The sequence below is a fragment of the Zootoca vivipara genome, chromosome 2 (genome assembly GCF_963506605.1).
Source record: "Zootoca vivipara chromosome 2, rZooViv1.1, whole genome shotgun sequence".
In the NCBI taxonomy this organism is placed as follows: Eukaryota; Metazoa; Chordata; class Lepidosauria; order Squamata; family Lacertidae; genus Zootoca; species Zootoca vivipara.
This window is the reverse complement of record NC_083277.1, coordinates 86,166,280-86,187,499: the sequence shown is the minus strand read 5'-3', so window position 1 is coordinate 86,187,499 and position 21,220 is coordinate 86,166,280. Positions and strand designations below refer to the sequence as shown.

At 44.1% G+C, this 21,220-nt stretch overlaps 1 protein-coding gene across 2 annotated transcripts; it reads right to left on the bottom strand.

Moving 5' to 3' along the window:
• Positions 1-243: 243 nt before the first annotated feature.
• Positions 244-20,153, bottom strand: LOC118079919 (cytochrome P450 2C1-like). Of its 2 annotated transcripts, XM_035104671.2 has the most exons (9): positions 19,855-20,153; positions 13,238-13,400; positions 10,722-10,871; positions 10,073-10,233; positions 8,023-8,199; positions 4,866-5,007; positions 3,008-3,195; positions 2,568-2,709; positions 245-1,347 (listed from the first exon to the last, which is right to left on the bottom strand). In XM_035104671.2, exons 1-9 carry the CDS (start codon positions 20,020-20,022, stop codon positions 1,160-1,162), a joined length of 1,479 nt encoding a protein of 492 aa, XP_034960562.2. In that variant the 5' UTR covers positions 20,023-20,153; the 3' UTR covers positions 245-1,159. The 2 variants fall into 2 exon arrangements, with proteins under 2 accessions (XP_034960563.2, XP_034960562.2); XM_035104672.2 differs by lacking the exon at positions 10,722-10,871 and having other exon boundaries at positions 244-1,347.
• Positions 20,154-21,220: the final 1,067 nt, after the last annotated feature.

Genomic DNA, 21,220 nt, shown 5'->3' with positions numbered 1-21,220 from the left:
ATGCTTAAAAACCACACTTTCCTAGCCAAACAGCCATCTTTTTGTGAGTTGAATATTCTGGATCTGCTACATGCAATCTTCTTTATTTGTCTGAAGCAAGTCTAAGGCTACCTTTCTAATATCACACAGATGGGTGAGCAAGGGGTCCAAAGGAGCATCATTTTATGAAGTCTTTTTTTTATTACATTAAACTTACAACTATTTTTTGACAAAGTAATAATCATGAATAAATAAATAAGAATAAAAATGTGTACCCCACTACATTCATACCTTGGTTTGCGACCGCCTCCGTTTGCGACCGCTGCAGACCCGGAAGTGTTTATATCCGCGTTCCGCAGCGTGTGGATGCACAGAAGCGATCTGCGCAACATGCACAGAAGCACTCTATTAGCGCTTTGCACACGCGCAGAAGAACCCCTTGGTTTACTACGAACTCGGGGAGCAACCGGCTCCCCGGAACAAATTGCGGTCGCAAACCAAGGTATGACTGTACTGAGATCATTCCATTGTAACTATCCAACCTCCCAAAATTTCAACACCTCTTGCAATGGTTTGACCCCTTTCCGTTTTAACAGTACAAATTCTACAAACACCTTCCATATCTCTTCAAAATCATTTCTCCTTCATATTCCCTGTCTTACCTTAATGGCATATGTTAATTTATCATTAATAGCTATATCGCACACCTCTTTGTACCATTCTTCCATTTTATATTCTGCTTGCCTCTTCCACTTCCTAGTTACTATGATTTGTGCAACTGTCAATAAATTTGTGAGCAAGTCCTTCATAGCCTTCCACCCCATCGTAAATTGATAATAATGCTACTTCTGGACTTTCAGTCAGCTTTTACCCAGTGATTTCTGTTATCTCCTTAAACACCTTTTTGCCAGAGAAATTGTACATATTTACCCCCCCCCCCACGAAATGTGAACATAATTCCCGGTTTCCCAGCATCTCCTCCAACATAACACCTAATGTTCCTTGTTTGTTTGATTTAATCTCATTGGTGTTAAATACCACCTCCAAAATAATTTATAATAATTTTTTTATTCTTACAGACACCATTTTCAACGTACGATTCTCCCATCTCTCTCCCCCCCCCCTCCCCAGCATCTAAAAGCATTGGCACCATCCATTCTGCTTAGTTGCTGTCACTGGATCATATTGAACGTCTAGTGAATTTCAATGGCAAGTCTCCTGTCTTCAGGCCACTATCCTCATACAAAGTGAATATATCCTTGTCTTTGGCATCTCCAATCAGCTGGAAGGTGAAGTTCTGGAGCAGAACACTGAAGAACAGGAACAGCTCCATCCGAGCCAGGGCTTCCCCTGGGCATGCCCGTTTTCCTAGGAGAGAAGAAAGTGGCAGGGCTCACCAGTCATCAAAAACCTATTTAGTGCCCAAGAAACCCAGCCAACTCATTTTGAAATAACGGAACTGCAAAAGAAAGACAGCAGTGTGACCATTTCTCAAGGGGTGCCTGCAACTCTCTGCTTCCACTGTGATGTGAAGGTGAAGTGTTTCAGGCAGGTATGTTTTTGGAGATATTGGTCTCATGGAGTTTTCTCGATTCTTTGGCTGACTGGTGGACTTCTATTCTGAGCATGTTATATAACACTAAAGTACTGCTTGGCTCATTCTCCTGCCACAAAACACAATATTGTATGTACTGTGCAAAGTGAGGATGTGCCCCAAAACCTATTCCAGGATCTTTTATGGCTGAGGTTACTGCTGTAGCACCTGTGCTCTTGAAGGTGCCTGTCCCAATAATTTGAAACAATGAATATAAATTAGTACTTTCCACCCTGTCAGCTTAAGGCATGGCAAAACATTGGCCACCATCTACCTGACACCGTTATTGGTCTATAGGCTGAAGATGAGCTCCTTTCAGCATGCCCAGCTGCTTGGAGTAAAATATAATGGTTCCTCCTATGTGGGAGGAGTGCAGAGGGCTAGGGAGGGCAATGGAGAAACATGCAGGGGGTGGGAATTCAAGAGTCTTGGAAGGTTGGAGCATGAGTAATGCGGAGGAGGATATGGGGCTTCCCAATGAGCAGCAGCCATGTTGCACTACTTGGCTTCACAATTCAAGGAGGCACGGATAATCCATTCTCTGGCTGGGGGACAGGCAGCCTGCAGAGAAGAGAGTATTGAAAAGACCATGTGGGATCCCTCTGTGTGTGTAAATCTTTGAGCTGAAAGCTACACATAAGCAGCTTCAGATCAAAGAAAGATAAAAGATTATGTGAGTGAGTACTCTCCTTTCCTTTCCTATCAACTCATCATGCCAGCTCTCTTTCTTAACACAGAGCCCATGTGGTTCCTGTAGGCAGTGGTCCAAAAGATGGGAACTCAACTGTCCCTTCCTCAGGCTAATGCTTGCTCAGGATGTAGGAAAGGGAGGGCAAAGACAGAGAGAAACGTCTTGTGGGTAGACAATCCCTCCCCAAACCTCTTACTTATCTCCTGGCAGCACTATCACTCTTGGAGTTCTCCTGCCCATCCATCCACATGCCAGCTGCTGGACCCAACCCCACAGTGTGAGAATCTAGGTCTATAGAGTCACCTGCAGAAAAAGGCATGAAGGCAACCCTGTTCCGGAACTGGCCCTTCTCATCCAAGAAATGACCTGGGTCAAACTCTTCTGGATTCTCCCACTGGAGAGGATCAAAGTGCACAGATCCAATCTCTGAACAGACGGTTGTGCCCTTCAGGGAGAAGATAGAGATTTCATTATTTGTTTCAGTTTCATAAACATAAAAAGAAGCCTGTTTATGTAAGAGACTGTGATCCCTAAAGTTGCTTGTCACATATAGAAACAAGTCATGGCACAGCATTCTGAAAAATCACCATGAATGTGTGTGTGTGGGGGGGGGGTGAGGTAGTAATCAGCATACCTTGTCTCTGCACTGGCTGGGATTGTGACAAACCAAAGTCATTAATGGGATGATAAATCCCCCCTTCCCCTCTCCACAGTAACCTGCTCATTTCACATGTGACACACACCTGGGGGATAAGATAGCCCCGGAATTTTGTAGGACATGTTGTTTCACGCGGGAAGCTCTCAAGGCTCCCTTTTTCATATCGTTGAATCTCATGGAGAACAGCATTGGTGTAAGGCATCCTCACCCTATCTTCCATGCCAGGGATACGGTTGGCACCTACCACCTCATCAATCTCCCGTTGAACTTTTTCTGTAAGAAAACAAATTCAGAGCTCTACTTCCAGAATTCTGAAGCTACTTCTCTTCTAACATAGTGATAGCCTTCAACATTCTCCAACCAGAAGGAAAAGTAACACCGTCTTACATGAATTTGCATCCTGACAGGAGCCCATTTTTAAAGATGGCATGCAAAGATGAAAGGAATCTGGCTTCCATAACCCCAAGGCATTTGCTTTGCTACAGGGGATCACCTTATATTACTAAAGGATGTGGGCTTTTTATCTTAAGCAAAAAAGTTAACTGGAAGGCATTCTTAGAGATGTTCATGAAATTATGTAAAGCATGTTGAATAGATGGTCTGGAAACTTTATGCTGTCTCTTCAAACAATACCTTTTATTCATTCATTAAACTTACATCCCACTCTTGTACCTCAGCCAAAAAAAAAAAAAAGAGTCACAGGGTAGCAAATCAGAATCACCACAGGGCAAGGGTTGAAGGCATTAGGTTCAGGACAGAAAATATAAAGTACTTCTTTGCATGATGCACAATTAACAGTCATAATTAAAGGAAACCTCACTACTGAGCTATTCTTAAGAGTTCACAGCCTTGCAGAAAGGGGATCAGACACAATCCAAACTGTTCTGAGGTAAAGAGCTGTTTGCTTATAATGGTGGTTCCTCCCTGCCTCGGCTCTTGCTAAAATGATTTAAAGAAGTGGTTTACTTTTGCACTAGCCCCTTGGACATACATAGCCAATGGATACTGGAGGTGATCCAATACGAGCCCAGCTCAGTGTATGAATCAGTTTAAAATGGTTTCCTCCTCCATCCCTCAAGGCAACAGCCCTCCTAGTCCCTGGTATTCAGATGTTAGAATCCCCAACAGAGGTTTTCATTCTGATTCTAATGGCTCCTAGGGTTGCCAGACTCAATAGAGGACAGGACTTCTGTGCCTTTAATTGCCCTGCTCTCTTTTGAGTCGGGAAACCTTAAAGAGAAACCAGCAGACCCTTTGCTTGGAAATTAAACAAAGGGTCTGCTGGTTTCTCTTTAAGGTTTCCAGACTCAAAAGAGAGCAGGGCAATTAAAGGCACAGAAGTCCTGTCCTCTATTGAGTCTGGCAACCCTAATGGCTCCATGGATTTGTCTTGTGGCAACAAAGTTTTAGGAGGAGTTATTCCTTTCATGAACAATGTAAGGCCCTTTTTTGTTGAAGCATTTGTTTTAAGGGATGTAAGTTTTAGTTCCTGAGTGCCAAGTTTGTTGGAGAGAAGTGCCGTGGAGCTGAGGTGAATGGGAAGATGCCCTTTTCCCTCCGGAAAAGATAAACATCAATCTCCAGGAAGACAGAATATGAAGGACAGGTCTCTGGGAGGACAGTGCTCTATTCTTGCTTTAATTTTACAATAATTTTATCAATTTTATGTAAATTATATCATTTATGTAGCATCTTTATTTATGTGCTGGTTACTTATGGAAGCTTTTGGAGTGCATATGCTTAAAATAAAATAAAATAAAACAGTGGAGGGTGGGAGCAGCGTCTTCCTCTTCTAAACAAATGTGGCTGATGCTGGACCCCAGTGGAAACCTTTACCATGGGCCGAGGAAAAGACATTTTGTACTTCAAGTATTTCTGTGAGCAAGTTGCACTTCCTTCGTGAAGTTTTAATGTCCTTTCAGTCCTTTGGACAATTTATGTACCTTGAATGTGTGGCAATCTAGCCATCACCAGGAGGGCACGGCCCAAAACTTCGCTTGTGGACAATGACCCAGCAATAAAGAGTCCCTGCACACAAATGATAAGCTCCTCTTGGGTGTAGATGGCCTCATGATTGGTTTGTTCCTGTAAAAAGGAAAAGGAGAAATAGAATTTAAAACACCCATCGGAAAGAGTGATGGAGGAAGTGAGACATCTCAGTCTTTTCTATGCAGTAACTGGATGGAACAAAATACTTGCATTGTTTATTGCCGTGTAACTACAGTGGGGTTTTTTTTAAAAAAAAATTGAATATAGTTTTACTCAGTGACATTTCTCTAGAAAATGAGGTGGTGGAACTCGTCACAATCACCTGCTCATTCTCTTAGAATGGCAATGGCACCCACCTGAGAGCTGCCAGAACTGAGATCCAACAGGTTTCAGCTGAAACAAAGCCATGGTGTTATTCATTTAAAGTTTTTTAAAAAACATTTTTAAAGTTTGATGTTTTATGATGCTTTTATATGTATTGGTAGGCTACCAGAGTGGCTGTGGATACCGAGTCAGATGGTCTGGGGTATGGACTATTATTATTATTATTATTATTATTATTATTACAATCATTATTTTCTTATATACAAGTTTATACTGATTTTAGTGGTTTTTAAGCCCACAAATTATTCCAATCTACCTCCACAATCTCTATTCCTACATCAGATTCCCATTGCTGTTTCATGGAGTTGTATCCTCCAATTGTTAACTCATTAATTATTTGATAGAGTATAGTGTTTATTATTTTGGGGGGATGGTATATTCATTTGTATGTAAGATCAATTTTTCAAATAATTTTGAAGGTCTTGTGACATTTAATGGCCAATGCTATCCACTCAATCTATTTGCTGATCCAGAATTGTTGATCAAGGTGTCTTCCCTGCCAGGTAAGTATTATTATGTTAATATGTTTATTGAAGATTTTTACATAAAAAAATAACAAAAACAAAAAGAAGAAAAAGAAAAGAGAAAAATACAAAAAAGCAAAAAGAAAACAAAACGAGATACAAAAAACAAATATTTTTAATATCGTAGCATCGACTTCCCCGTCCATCCCTTCCCGAGTCTATTTTAAATCCCATTGTACAGCTTTCACAATATTTTGCATAATAATTCAACAATTACAATTCTTATTCTTCACTCAATAATATAGCTTACTCAGTTTTAAACAACATCTTAACTATCTCTAATTATTTCCCTTAGCCTTTAATTTCTCCCTGAAAAATATATCATTTCCCCAAATCTAACATCTTCATATCTAATATATTACGATTCCTCTTGAATCTTCCCCTCCCTCCCCTGGGTAACAATTCCCACGATTCCCCAACCAGTTCCTTAATACTTTCCATTTTCAGACCTTTTAAAGCCATCCATTAATTAATATTCCATAAAAATTTTCACCCCACACCCTCTCTTGACCACTCCAAGCCACACCATTCGCTCCTCCTCCCCTTCTGTTGTTTCAAATCTTCAGCCAGTCTCCCTCTCACATCTTCATTTTCCTTGTCCCCTATTATCACCCATCTTCTGTCTGGATTGTGTCCCCCTTCTCTCACTAGAGAGGCACAAATCCAGACCCAGTCATCATCTTCTGCCACAGCTTGATTGTCTCTGACTGGGGCCTGATCTCCCTCTCCCACTAGAAAATCAGGGCCCCAAGTTCCACCTTGGTCTGGAGATCCTTGAATCAAATAAGTGTCCTTCACAACCTCTCTCACAGGTTGCTCTTCAATGTGCTGCTCCTCCTTTTCTTCTTCTAATTTTTCATTATTGTTATCTTCTTCCTCCTTTGCTTCTGATTGTAAATTTTCCATTAGGGGCTGTGAATTTCTATTACAGTTACACATTTCTTGTGTCATTTCTTGGATTTGTTCCAAAATGTACTGTAAGCAGTCCTCCTCTGACTGTAGGTTGGGTATTTTGTCTGGCTGCATCCTTTGTCTTCTCGTATTACACCAGAAGGCGTATGTTGTAATGCCAGGGGTGGTGCTGTATTCTTTTGTTAAATTTCATCCAAATTAAATCCTTTCTTTTATTTCCAAGGTCTGATTACTTCTTAAATTCCAAAGCCTCTTAGAGCTCAAATTAATGTATCCATAATATTGTATCTAGAATTCAAAGGTTCACCATTATTGATACTTTCTTTCCCTTTGTAGCCTCGCAGTTTCGGCTGGTCGCGGCTTCAAGGGTCTTGCTCCCAGGTTACAGGGGGGGATTGTTTATACTCCAAACATATTTTGCAGAGTTCAAAAATTAAAATACCTCCTCCCCTTGGCTCTGCCACTTAAGGGAAGGGTTCTCTTTTTTAGGAGAGTTCGTAGCCTCATTCAAACAACGCGGCTGCAGGCAAGTTAGCTGCGAAGTGATTATCTCGGGGGGGGGGAGCGACCTCCGTTTCCTTTTTTAACTCCCCTCCCGTGACCAATTTTTTCCGAATTTCTCAATTCAATCTTACGTCCATTTGCTCACGGTCGAATTCTATTTTTGGAGGTATCTGCCGCTCCATTGTCTTCGGCTCGGAGCTTCTCGCCGCTGAGGTAGCAAAGGACCCAAGGCTCCGTCACGATCGGTCTGCTCTCAGGGCTCCAAAAATGGGGCTTTCCGGGCAGCGTTTGTAACTTCAGGGAGCACAGCTGGGTGTCCAGGTCCCCAAAACGCTCTATCTGGGGGTTCTCCGGGGGTCGCGGCACTGACGCGACTCCCCCCCTCCTCGGCGGCGATGGGGACCTTGGAGACCGAGGCGATCCCCGCCGAATGGCAAATGGCAGCAGACCGGAAGTCCCCTGCCAGGTAAGTATTGTTGATGAAGGAGGCCATTGGGGAAACTGAAGCATTTGGCAGGGTGACAATTAATAAAAGTAAATCAAAGATGATCTGAGACATCTCAGTCTTTTCCATGCAGTAACGAGAAGGAACACAAAACCTGCATAGCTTGAGGGAAGATGCCTCCACCTGAGATTAGCCTGGAGATCATCACAATGGCCAACCACTACAGCCAGAATGCAGGATCAGAATGAGGGAGGGCAGCAGACATATGAGGCATTTCCAAATGTAGCCACAAACAAGAGACATCTCAGAAGTGTAGAGAAGGGAAATTATATAACCTCCTACCTTCTCTGACTTCATAAGGAAGCAGTCAATATAGTCCCGGGGGTCCTGATAATCCAGGGTCTCCCTGTGGGATTCCACCCTCTCATTGATGTAAGCATACATTTTTTCAAAATCTCCAAAAATCTTTTTGTGCTGTCCAGGCAGGTAAGGCATTATTTTTGGGAACACATTATAAATCTGGAACAGAGACAATACATAACAATTGTATATTGAATTCATCATTTTAGAACTGCCTGCTGAGTCTATGGATTTAGGGATGTTGGAGAAATCTACTGCAAAATGTCTGCAATCCATGGCTCCTTTGAGAGGAGTGACAGGATTTAAGTTTAATAAACAAACAAACAATTGTAAAGAAATCCTCTCTCATCCTCTTCCTCCCCCTCCTCCTTGGTCTACTTTATTTACAGTCTATTATATTTACATATTGACATATTCATTATCATTAGATCCTGCCCATATCCACTGAGGCAGAACTCCTAACCATACCTGCCCAGAAATGAGGCTTACTGAATTAAACTGGGCTTACTCTGAGGTAAATGGGGTTAGGATCACAGCCCTAATCAACTTCCTACTGTGAATTTATAAATAATGCATTGGTTTTTTTAAAAAAAAGCAAATGCATTGTTCATTATTTCGCCTGCTTATTCTCTGAAACAAAATAATGCAGAAACAGGTTCGAGATCTTTCTACAGCAAAGACTCATTAAAAATAATTGTTAGGTATCTTGTATGCAGGTCTGGCCCATCCATGAAGTGGAGTGAAGCAGGCACCTCAGGTGGTGGAAGCCCTCGAAGTGAACCCTCCTCAGATGTCCTGCCCACCCCACCCCGTCCTCTGCTGGCTAAGAATTTACTTTGTTTTGTCTCAAGTCATGAAATGGGATGCACCACCCCTGCTTGAATGTTTCTGTGCTTAGTTGATACACGTTCCATATATATTAAATCTAAGTAGACTAGAAACCAGAACACTACGGACACGGGTTCAGTGGCAGAGCACCAGGTTTGCATGCAGTAGGTCCCAGGCTCAGTCACTGGCATACAAGGAACTCGAGAGTAGCTTGCAGGAGCCATGTGCAGGGCCGGCTCTAGGTAGAGTCTTGGTGGCGCCGGGCTGGTAGGCAGGGCGCTGCGCGGCGAAGCCGTGCGTAAGCCATGCTGCACCCTGCGAGGGCAGGGGCACCAGAGCGATCTCCGCCCCTCAACGCCAGGGCCCCCGACCTGCTCGAGACTGCCCTGGCCATGTGGTCTAAGCTTGGAGCAACCAACTCATACGTCCTCACATGCTGAGCTTCTCAGGTAGACTGGAGAGGAACAAAGAGTTACTTGCCCAGTCTCTCCTGGACTTCCGCTTATCCTATGCCTAGAAGGCACAGGTCCAAGCAGATTTGCTCTTGGCCCATGCTTTCTAGGCACAGGGCTGAGTGCTTTTACCATTGCCCTGCTGCTTCCCCCCAGGAAACCTGCTATTTAGTGCTGAATCAGAAGAAACAGCAATCTGCAGAAAAACAGATTGCTGTTTGTTCCAAAACAATGGGTTTTCCTGGGGGAAAGTAGTGGGGCAATCTTAGGTGTGGATAAGCTCATAGAAGAAAAGCCCAGATAAAAATATTTCCCTTATGCTTCCTGGGGAAAGGGAGTGTCCGAGTTTCAAACTCATTTCCCTTGCCACAAGCAGATATTCAGCCCAGCTCTGACTGCCTTAACACCCTTTAGATAAGCAACCCCTTGATAATGAATAACTGGGAAAATTCACCGCTAGCCCGGGGAAGTGCTGCACCAAAACACCTACAGAAGAATTCCTCAAGGTCTGTATTTTGAGGCCCTGCCTTTCTGTGGCAAATTTAATGTTGATCTGCAATTAAAGCGAAGATGTATTTGATTTGTTTCATGTGCAATTTTGCAATTTAATGCAGACAAGAGGATCAGAGAAAGTGTAAAAGGTAAAGGGAAATATGCCCTAGAGTGCACCTGGCTTATAACAGGCCCATGTCCACTAAGATGAACCAAGGTTCTGGGTCCATGGGATATCCTCACAAGAAGAAACAACATACCTGTCCCATATAACTCGCAAAGTAGCTCACGAAATCCTCTATGATACGCAACATCTCCCAGAGGACCTGATCTGTGTAGTCAAAGCGACTCCCAAAGACAACAGAACAGAGCACATTAGAAACAGCAATTCTCATGTATTTTCTTAGATCAAAGGCCTTCCCTGCAGGAGCAAAAGGACATAGTCAATGGAATTTGGCGAGGTGGATGCTCTCTCCCTCTGCCAGCACGGCAGAAGAACGTAAACAAGAGTTCCTTGTACAAACTGAGCTAGACACACGGTGCATTTAATATTTCCCTGACATTTAAAGATAATTAAATTCCTTTTACATGGAACGATAGTATCAGCAGCTCTTGAAGGACAGTATTCACTTTCTTTGGCAATGCAGAAGTGCAGCTTAACTGGTGAGGATAACATTATGGACTCCTACAAGGAGGACAATGTGCTCCCCCATATCTGTGGTCAGGAAATCCCTGCTCAAACAGAGCTTGGCACATTTCAGGAGTACGTTACAACTCAGCCAAGTTCTTTAATAGGAAGAAATTCATTATGAACACCTGTGCCATAACTAATGGAAATCCTGGTAGCCTACTCTTCCTGCCCTGAAGGACTTCAAAAGTGTGTTTGGAATAAGGATAACTTGAGAAGACCTTTTGCGGTTGCCATTGCCTCCACCAGACTGAGAGCTTCCTCCTGCACCCTCTTGGACATTGTTTTCTTCCCCATTCCAAAATCTCGCAGGGTGGTGAGTGTGAACCTGCGCAGCTCTCTCCATTTTTTCAAAGATCTGCTGGACAGTCCTGAAAGCAAACAGGTGAAGATCATTCCCTTAGGAAGTTTTCTTATCAGGATGGAAGTTCATTGTGGCACTTTGTCCATTCAGAATATATTCCCATTCGTAGTTGCAGTAGGGTTTCTTCCAGACAACCTGTTCATTGAGTGTTCATCCTGACTTGTTTGCACAACACTTGTACAGAGATTATATGGTATTGACTGTTGCTGAGTATTCATTTTGATTTGTTCACCCCAAGGTTTATGACTTCCCATCAACTGATCTCACTTTTTACTGCATTTTCCTATGACTTTCCTTGCCATTACAACACCCATCTGAGAATGAATCAAGCCATGGGTGGTTTGTATGTAACTTTTGTACCACATAATAACAGTGCTGAACTATAGAGTGAATACATTGAGTCATTTCTTCACATTGTTAAATGGTGCTGGAGGAAAGAGGATAGGCAAACTCTTCAGTGGGTCATGTCATATCACGGCTTTCATTAAATATTTGTTATGGGCAAAATGTTGGATTTGGTTAAGAAATAAAAAGGAGACTTTCCTGTATGACTAGATCCAGGTTTGGGGCAAGTGCTTTTTGGTGAGAGAGCCCCAGCAGAGATTTAACATCACAAAACATGCAGCAAAGAAAAGTGTGGGAATATAGGCTTTTGGGCCTTTAAAACATGCCCTTCTACCTTCTTTCCAAAGTTTCCCACTTCCCTTTAGTATAGAAAGAGACCACACAGTTTACTTACAAACTCTTCAAAGGGCAGATTCATGTGTTTTTCCATACAGCAGCACAAAAAGACTGGTTGAAAAACTTGGTTTCAAAACAGTAAGGTTTTCTAAATTATTTGCATAGAAACAGAAAGATAACTCGATAAAGCCATGTGGCCTAAGCTTGGAGCATCTAGCTCAGACATCCTGCACATGGTGGAAGAAAAAAAGGAAGGGAAGGGGCAGAACAAATAATTTGGTAGCCCTTCCTTCCAAGGTGAGCTAGCTAAGCTTGGCATGACAGCTAACTTTATGATCTTAACCCTTCATAGATTAATTAGAATTTAGCTTGTTGGTTATTTGAGACTGGCTATATCCCTCACAGTAAAGAAAGAAATCAGTCCAGGGCTGTTGTTTTGGGTGGAAAACTCCAGTTTGTGGTAACATCTAGCTCCACCTGCAGTTTGAAAAGGAAGGGCTTGATGTCTGCTTCTTCCTACTCAGAGACCCCTGTAAATGAAGGCTGCTTCTCATGGGCGTACCCAGCATGGGGCGGGGGGACAGCTGCCACCCCCTAAGCAAAATAAATAAAATAAATAAATCATCCTGCTTCACGGTGGCTGCAGCTGAGCTGGAGACGTGTTGGGGTCCCGCAAGAAGAGCCTGAAGCGTCTCAGCAAGGCGCAGCGATGTTGCTAGCCTTCTGGCTGCCCGGGGCGGCAAATCAGAAGGCACCCCGCCGGTGGCGGGGCGTCCGTCGCGCGCATAAATGCTAGCGACGCTGCTGGGAGGAAGGGACCTGCGCGAAGGGAAAGGAGGGAAAGGAGGGAATGGAGACAGGAAAGCGGCTTCCTCCTCCTCTCCATTTCTCCCTCCCCTCCTCGAGCTCCAGCGTAGGGGCAGCGCGGGAGCCACGTCCCTAACCAGCCCAGCCCAGCCCCGCCCCAGCAGCGGCACCACTTGCTGCTCCTTCCGGCTGCGGCCTGACGGCATGCCCAACCCCGCTGGCCCCAACTCCGAGGGCTGCACATGGGCCGCTCCTGGCGGCTGCAACAATAGCCCATGGCGGCGCAGCGCCTCAGCAGCTCCCGGGTCAGCGCACCCTCGGAGTGCGCAGCAGACGCCGTCACCGCTTCTGCTTGGGCTGCAGTGGCAGCAGGAGCCGCAGAAAGGTGAGGGGGCTTCACAGCAGGAGCCACAGAGCCAGGCCTTGCCCCCGGGAGGGATGCAGGGAGGACCTCAGCTCGTGCCCCTGCCAGGTCTGTGGGAAGCACAGGCAACTCAAGCATGCAGCTGCTCGGCGACTCGGCCAGCCCTCCCTCCTCCTCCTACTCAGGCGTGGCAGCCATCGGTGGAGGTGGCAAGGGGCGCCGTGCTGCCCCCCACAAGGTGGAGCCCAGGGCCCCCGCCCCCTATTGCTACGCCCCTGGCCGCACACATGCGCTCTCCCCCGGGGCTGCGCCCAGGATGAAACTTCTTCCTGGAGTCAGTTTGACCTGGGCTCCGTAGCCCCGCCCACATTCCCACTTTGTGGCCCCTCCCCTTCCATGCCTTGGCCCTGCCCCTGAACGACCATGGCTTGCCCCCCCTAGTTTTGATCCTGGGTACGCCCCTGCTGCTTCTCCCATTAAAATGGAAGCAATCAAAAAATAAGCACAGTACCCCTGCCTACCTTTATAATGGTTCACTGCATCACTGAAGGGCAAGGCAGGACGCCCACCAAATTCTTCAGCATGATCCAACAGAGCATCTTTCACCACTTCATATCCACAGAGTACCACCATGGGCTTGGGACCCAGCCAGACGGTAAAGATAGGACCCCATTTATCAAAGAGCTGAAGGTAGGATTTAAAAAATGCATGGATATATCAGTGGCAGCTGGCCCATTATGGCAATCAGGGTTTAGCCCTACCAAGTGAAAACCCAGCAATTTATTTTTAAATCCCCCCAATCTCAAAGCTATAGTCTTTTTTGTTCCACACACTCTCCCATTTCAATGAGTCCTGGATACTTTTTTTGTCAATCGGCTCTCTCACCACTCAACTAATCACAATCCAAAAGTGTTGCTCTAGCTAGGAGGTCCCACACCTCTCTTTCTCCAGTCCAGGGGTTCCCAACAAAATTTTCTCGAGGACCCCTCATCGAGCCGCTATTGTGACAAGGACCCCCATTAATTCCTAATCCTAAAATTAAAAAGTGAGAGCCAAATTAAGAGTCTTTTTATATTTTATATTTATACGTTTTTTACAGTTACAACAGAGTACTCCATCAGTATACAGTTTTAATTTTCAGTTCTTAATGAGATGAACCACTTTTTAACCAACGGTCCATTTTTAACTACGCGAACTGTAGCTTCCGCGAAAAACAATGCTTTGCTTACAAACACTACTGTTTTGCAAAGAGGCAGTGCGCGCCAGGGAGGAGGGAGGGGAATGGAGAAGACAGGGTTACCTGCGCAGTAGCGCACAAATGAAGCCGACGCGCGCAAAGCATCTTGGGGAGGTGAGCGTTAGTAGAATGTGTGTGCTGCCTCTTTGCAAAACAATAGTGTTTGTAAAGCGCCACCTAACAGCATACAGCAGAACTACTGCCTCTATCTAATTCTAGTTTTGCGCTAGACTCTGCTCATGCAGGAAGCGGCCAAAACAAAAAATCTGTTATCATACGAAATATATTTAATATATTTTTTATTCTAATAGCATCTTGCGGACCCCTCTGGCATAGCTCGCGGACCCCTGGGTGTCCCCGGACCACCTGTTGGGAACCACTGCTCCAGTCAGCAAAACCTATTTTTATTTGACCTCGCTATGCAATTTCCTCCTCCCATCTGCTGACATTATTTCAATTCATCCAGATGACTGAAGGCAATTAGCCTGGTGATTTGGTAGTCCCAGTTCTCATAACTGCTTTCCTGTAGGTCATGGCCAGAAAGCTCACACCAAGCCCCAGGATTGTGCTAATTATTTTATTTCAGTGACTTGTCTATTTGTGCTTCTCAGCTGTCATGGCAAGAACCCAGATGGCTATTGCAAGGGCTTGCTGCTTCAGCCAGAAGTAATTGCTACAAGATAGTATCACCAAGGAGACATCATGGAAACAATAAATGTCCATAAAAATGGCAAAAGTACCGTATTCTCCAGGTGGATCACGTTTAGTCAAAACTCTCCACTATGACCTGTCCATCTTCAGTGGCCCTGCATGGCATAGCTCATAGCTTCTCTGAGTTATTCAAGCCCCTTCACCACGACAAGGCATTGATCCATGAAGGGGGACCCCTATTTGGGGGGACTCTAAATAAAGAAATCTCCCATATGCACTATCCGTGTATAAGACGACCCCTCAATTTTAAACTTGAAAAAATAGGGGGGGGGGGAATATAGTCTTATACATGTGAAAATACAATAGTTTCTTTCCCAGATAGGTTTTATCTTAAACAATAGCAAATGCAGTAAATAAAAAGTTCGCTTGTAATATATCAGTGGTTCAGTGCTATTTTCTTCTCTTTCTAAAATAGATTTTATCTTGAACAATTGCAAACGCAATACAGTGGTACCTCGGTTTATGAACACAATTGGTTCCGGAAGACTGTTCATAAACTGAAGCGTTCATAAACTGAAGCAAACTTTCTCATTGAAAGTAATGGAAAGTGAATTAATCTGTTCCAGATGGGTCCACGGCGTTCGTAAACTGAAAATTCATAAACCGAGGTGTTCATAAACCGAGGTTCCACTGTAATAAAGAGTTCAAAATAAAGAGGACGACGTCCTTCAGTTTGTGAAACCTCCTGGAAGGTTTAATAATGCTACTCCCAATGTAAACATGCAGATGGGGTCAGATATACCCCTGCTTTAGGTTGTTTACACACAGTCTTTTCTTGTATATTATTTGAAACAAAGCTCAAAGACTAAGCTCTTCAATGACAAAATGTCTGATTACTTCCGAGCACTGAACCACTGGTATATCACAATTTGACTCTTTATTTGCTATTGTTTAAGATAAAACCTATCTGGGAAAGAAACTGTTTTTTGCAAATTTTTATGGATTTATTCATAAAATATCCTTGGTGATATTATCTTGTGTCGATTGCAGTAGTCACTGTATCACCACCCTGTTCATTGTTTTATCAGCAAGAAGTAAAGCAGCAAGGTGAGATGCTGCACATTTAATTTGGAATGGAGCTGTGTGAAGAGAGCCTATCAGAAAGTGAAAGGGTGTGGGGGTCAGACATCTGTGAGTAACTGAAGAAAAGGGTTTAGAAACAATGTGGGGCTGTTGAAGGGAAAGAAGAGCAGAAAGAAAGGAGTTGATGAATCAGCCAAAGAAATTCCTATATGAATTCCTAAGTGCTGAAGACATTTATTAAGCACAAATCAAGGAAGAACCAGCAAACAAGTGCTGATTAATAAGGATTTGTATGTAAAGCTGGATGGATGAATTGCAAAATGAAATATGAGTGGATGAAATGATCTGGTAAGAAAAAAGTGAATGAATTTAATGTGACCCTAGGAAAAAATTAAGTAACTTATGAATAGAAAAGAAATATCAACTGAATTTTTTGGGGGGAGAAATGGGTCAGAGAAAACCCACCCACTTCTTAACTCACTCACAAAGAGAAGGTTCTGTTCACAGAACCTTGGGTGGCTGGGTGACTATCCAGTCCTGGGATCCAATGAAATATCTGCGTGTTTATAGTTTAATATAGAGGGCGTTGATCCAATAGGAATAGAGCAAGGAGAGCAAACAGTCTGTCAATCATTATGGATGTTTATGGGGATATACACTAAAACTTTTTCAAGGGCATCATAGGAGGCTATCAAAATAACTGTAGCAAGGCTATTGACACTGGTCATGTGTCTCATTGAAGGCAAGTGCTCATGAGGGCTAAACTAGTCAAGGGATTAAGACAGTGTGCACTGTGTTACTGCAGAAGGTGTACATTTATATACCACCCCTATTTTCCAAGGAGCTCAAAGTGATAGTCCAATCATTACTTAGACACACACAGAGAGAGAGAGAGAGAGAGAGAGAGAAGACTGTGCTAGTGCTGAAACGTTTGAAATGAACTGACAATGTAGGAATAACCTGAATTAACACTCAGGGTGAGTGAGAGAATGAGCAGCCAGTTGAAATTATTATTTGGGGCTTGGCTGAAACTTTGGGGCCAGCTTTTTTAACCATTCTGGTGGGGCGGGGATAGAAATTATGATGATCCCAAATATTAAGGACAGGATAACTTTGGTGAAATTTCTGTTTGTGAGCATTCATAGTGTTCACAGTATTTAACATTTCTGAGGTCTCTGAGGGCTTTTTCACATCTGAAACCTTTAGGAAATGTCTTTCTTCAGGGAATTGAAGTCTTGCACAAAGGAGAAGATTGAATAGAAACACAAACTACCCCCACCCCACCCTCAAAAAAACCAAGGCAGACAACAAGTGATGCAAAATTAGAATTTGAGGGGCATACCTCTGAAAACATTAAGAATAAGGCCTATTTATATATCTAAAAGTGGGAAATTAGCTAGGGAAGAAGTTCATATATTTATTTATTTATTACATTAATATACCAGCATGCTATGGTCCATGGGGTCACGAAGATTCGGACACAAATAAACGACAATCTTCCAAGGAGCTCAAAGTGATGTACATGGTTCTTCTGCTCCCCATTTCATTCTCACAACAACCCTGTGAGGTAGGTTAGGCTAAGAGATGGTGATTGGCCCATGGTCACCCAGTGAGCTTCATGACTGAGTGGGAATTCAAACCCTGGTTTCCTAGGTCTTAGTCCAACACTCTATCCATTATGTCACACCCCAAGGCAGGGCCGTTTTAAGCATATCTGGCGCCCTGGCGCTGTGGTGCGAATATCCCTCCGGTGCCCCCCCGCCCTATTTCCCAGCGCGGCTGTCTGGTGGGCGCTGCAGCGCGGCGGCCCCCCTGGCGGCCCGGCGGCCCCCCTGGCAGTCCGGCGCCCTGGTGCCCTGCGCCACCCAGCCTTGCCTTAGGGCCGGCCCTGCCACAAGGGTTTTAAAGGTGTGCCAAGGAAGGAGAAATGAACTGCAGAGAACCTGAATGAATTCTTTGCAGATGTATTCATTGTTAAGGTGTGGGGCAGATACATGTGCCTGGGCTTTTTTCAAGGAGCAGGTTTGGCCCTATCATGAGGCAGAGAGAGGCAGCTGTCTCAGGCAGCACATATTATGAAGCAGTGAGTGGAGAGAGTGGAGAGTGTGCATGCACTAACATAGGTCACTGTCCTCAAGGTGCTATGGAGAATGTTGAGATCAGAGTCAATGGCCTGCTGGACCTTTGTACATGGAACAGGACTGGGAGGAGGCAGCTTTTCCCCGTTTGCTTCAGGCAGCAAAACACCTTGCAAAGGAAGTTTGCAGACAGCTGTGCCATTGAAACTGGCAGGTTATTGTAAAACTGGAAAAGGTGCCAACAGGGACAATTAAAATTATCAAGGGGCTGGCCTCTGTGAAGAAAAATTAAAACATTTGGAGCTTTTTTGTTTTTGTGTTTAGATAACAATGCGCTAAGAGAAGACAGAGGTGTAGGCAATTTATCATGGTGTGGGGAAAGAACACTCCTTTGCTTCCAGTGAAGCAGAATGGTAGGGCAATCAAGATAAGCAGAAGGAGCTCCTCCTTCTCAGAGGCAGCACCACTGCAAGATGTCTGGATGGTCATCAACTTAGACAGATTTTAAAGTGGATTAGACAAATAAGGCTATCAATGGCTGCTAGGCAAGATGGTCATATACAGTGGTACCTCGCAAGACGAATGCCCTGCAAGACGAATTTTTCACAAGACGAATGCGTCTTGCGATCTGATGGTGACTCGCAAGACGAATTCGTTTTGCGAAAAATTTGTCTTGCGAATCGCAGTTTCCCATAGGAATGCATTGAAATTTAATTAACTTCAATGCATTCCTATGGGAAACCGCGATTCGCAAGACGAATTTTTCGCAAAACGAATTGACTCGTGGAACGAATTAAATTCGTCTTGCAAGGCACCACTGTACTGTATTAGCTGCAGATGACATATAGTATGCCTTTCAACACTAATGAAACAGCAACATAACCCTCCGACAGCATACAAATCAATATGGCTAATTTGACTCAACAACCCCTCACACTCTCTCACACACCAACAAAACTCACTGTAATCAACCAAATGCAACCAACCAGTCTCTTTCACTGCCAACGAAAAGGAATAAATGAATAGATGCAAGAACCATCCACGTGACACTAATACAACACCCGACACATACACTATGCAAAAGATGGAAATATCACTACCCCCTTCTTTCTCCCTCCTCCCCCAACCACACAATGCCTATGATAGCAATGTCTCAACCAAGTGTTACTGACCTGTAGATAGGGCTCTACTAAGTAAAAACAGAGGCGTTATGCAGGGGCGAACCTAGGCTTTCTTTAACACTAGTCAAAGACCCAGCTTGGCATCCCCACACACATTTATTTACACACACACACACACACACACACACACACACAGAGGCTGGGAGCGTCAATGGTGCCCTCCTGGAGGCTTCACTTGGGGGCGGTGGCTACCCACCCCCCTGCTACAGCACTGCGTAATATGTCCCTTTGTTATCCATGAAAATCTATAGAAGCAATAATAACACTGATTGCCAAGGCATGGGGTGGGTGCAGAGCAGAATTGCAGGAGACTGTGCTGCTTGGAGAATGGATAAGACTTTCATCTAGTCCTTCAGCGTTCTTTGTGTGTTCTTAAAGATGGTGCTCTCTGCAGCCTCTCAGTCTGGCAGCACTTCCAGGAAGAGACAAAGAGGATGGGAAACCTTCTTTTCATGACCTCCCTTCTGTTCACTTATGTTGCAGGAATATTTGCGCCCCTCAAAGCAGCAGATAGAATCAGACATACACAGACTAAAGAAGGTAGAAATTAACTTTGTGCCTTCCTGTCTCTATCTGCCTTTTGAGTCTAGCCCAGGGGTCAGCAAACTTTTTCAGCAGGGGGCCGGTCCACTGTCCCTCAGACCTTGTGGCGGGCCAGACTATATGAAAAAAAAAACATATGAATGAATTCCTATGCCCCACAAATAACCCAGAAATGCATTTTAAATAATAGGACACATTCTACTCATGTAAAAACATGCTGATTCCCAGACTGTCTGCAGGCCAGATTGAGAAGGCGATTGGACCGCATCCAGCCGCCGGGCCTTAATTTGGGGATCCCTGGTCTAGCCAAATCTGCTTTACGGCACAAATGAAAAGTGAAAGTGGTCTCCAAGAGGTGGACTTACCTTTGCATAGTTTCTGCTCAGAGGCAGGACGTTTTTCTGCAGAAGATTGCCCAGAAGAAACCAAGGAGTGGGCCCTGGAGGTAGTTGGGCTTTCTTCTTGTACATTTTGAAGGAGAACAAGAGCAAGGTGAAGAGGAGGCAGAGAAGGAGCAGAGCTTCTACCCCCATTTTTCTCTCTGTTCTTTTGGTCAGAAATCCAAGAAAATACTTAAGAACAACAAGGTGGAAGAAAGCTGCCTGCTGGAGACCCGACCCAACCTGAACTCTGGATTATCTCTGTTGCTCTTCTGGTGTTCATGTTTTCAGTGTGGCCTTTAATAATTAACGGGGATAGTTATTCATTAATATACATTGAACTTAACCTTGACTCAGAATTAAAATAGGTTAATGGGGCGCATGAGAGATAGAGTACATGGAGGCTGCAAGCAAATATATGCTATCTGAGAAGCCAGTCAGTGAAAAGGTGTGTTTTACCTGCTGCAGGGAGGATGTTTACCTTCTTTTTTGAATCTGCTCACTCTCCTTTAAACACACTTTACTTATATATTTTATCTATCATCTATCTATATATCTATCTATCATCTATGCCACATTTAAACTGTGAGGGAGATAGATGTTTCCCCACTGCCCTTCCTGGCATACTCACAGCAACATAACTTTATGCTTTATGCATTAGTTAGCTTCTAAATGAATTCTTCTTTCCCCATCCCATTGTAATAACCACCACTTGAAAGGTGTCCTTGTTGTGGGTGCAAACTCCCAGATCTTGAATTCCTTGTAGATACTTGTTCAGGGTGGGACATGGTTGCTCCGCATAAAAGAATGCTTAAGGCTCATTGTGTACATGTGGATTTCTTGAGAAACGTGTCGCAGGAAACAAATTTTGAGCTGACGTGTGAATGTGTTTCATGGTGTTAAAAAACAAATCAGATGCAAGTCTGTGATGCGAACAAATCAGAGTGAGTGCTCATTAACTAGCTGGCTCCCCTGAAAACTCCTGGTGCTCAGAGTTTGGGTGTAATAATATAATACTGACTATACAAACAGTATTCAAAGTGGACTTAGGACTCAAATTTAGAAAAAGGTAGAAATAGGAGGATTCTAATATGAAATTCATAGGGACGCAGGTGGCGCCATGGGTTAAACCACAGAGCCTAGGACTTGCTGATCAGAAGGTCGGCGGTTCGAATCCCTGCGACGGGGTGAGCTCCCGTTGCTCAGTCCCAGCTCCTGCCCACCTAGCAGTTCGAAAGCACGTCAAAGTGCAAGTAGATAAATAGGGACCGCTACAGCGGGAAAGTAAACGCCGTTTCCGTGTGCTGCTCTGGTTCGCCAGAAGCGGCATAGTCCTGCTGGCCACATTTCC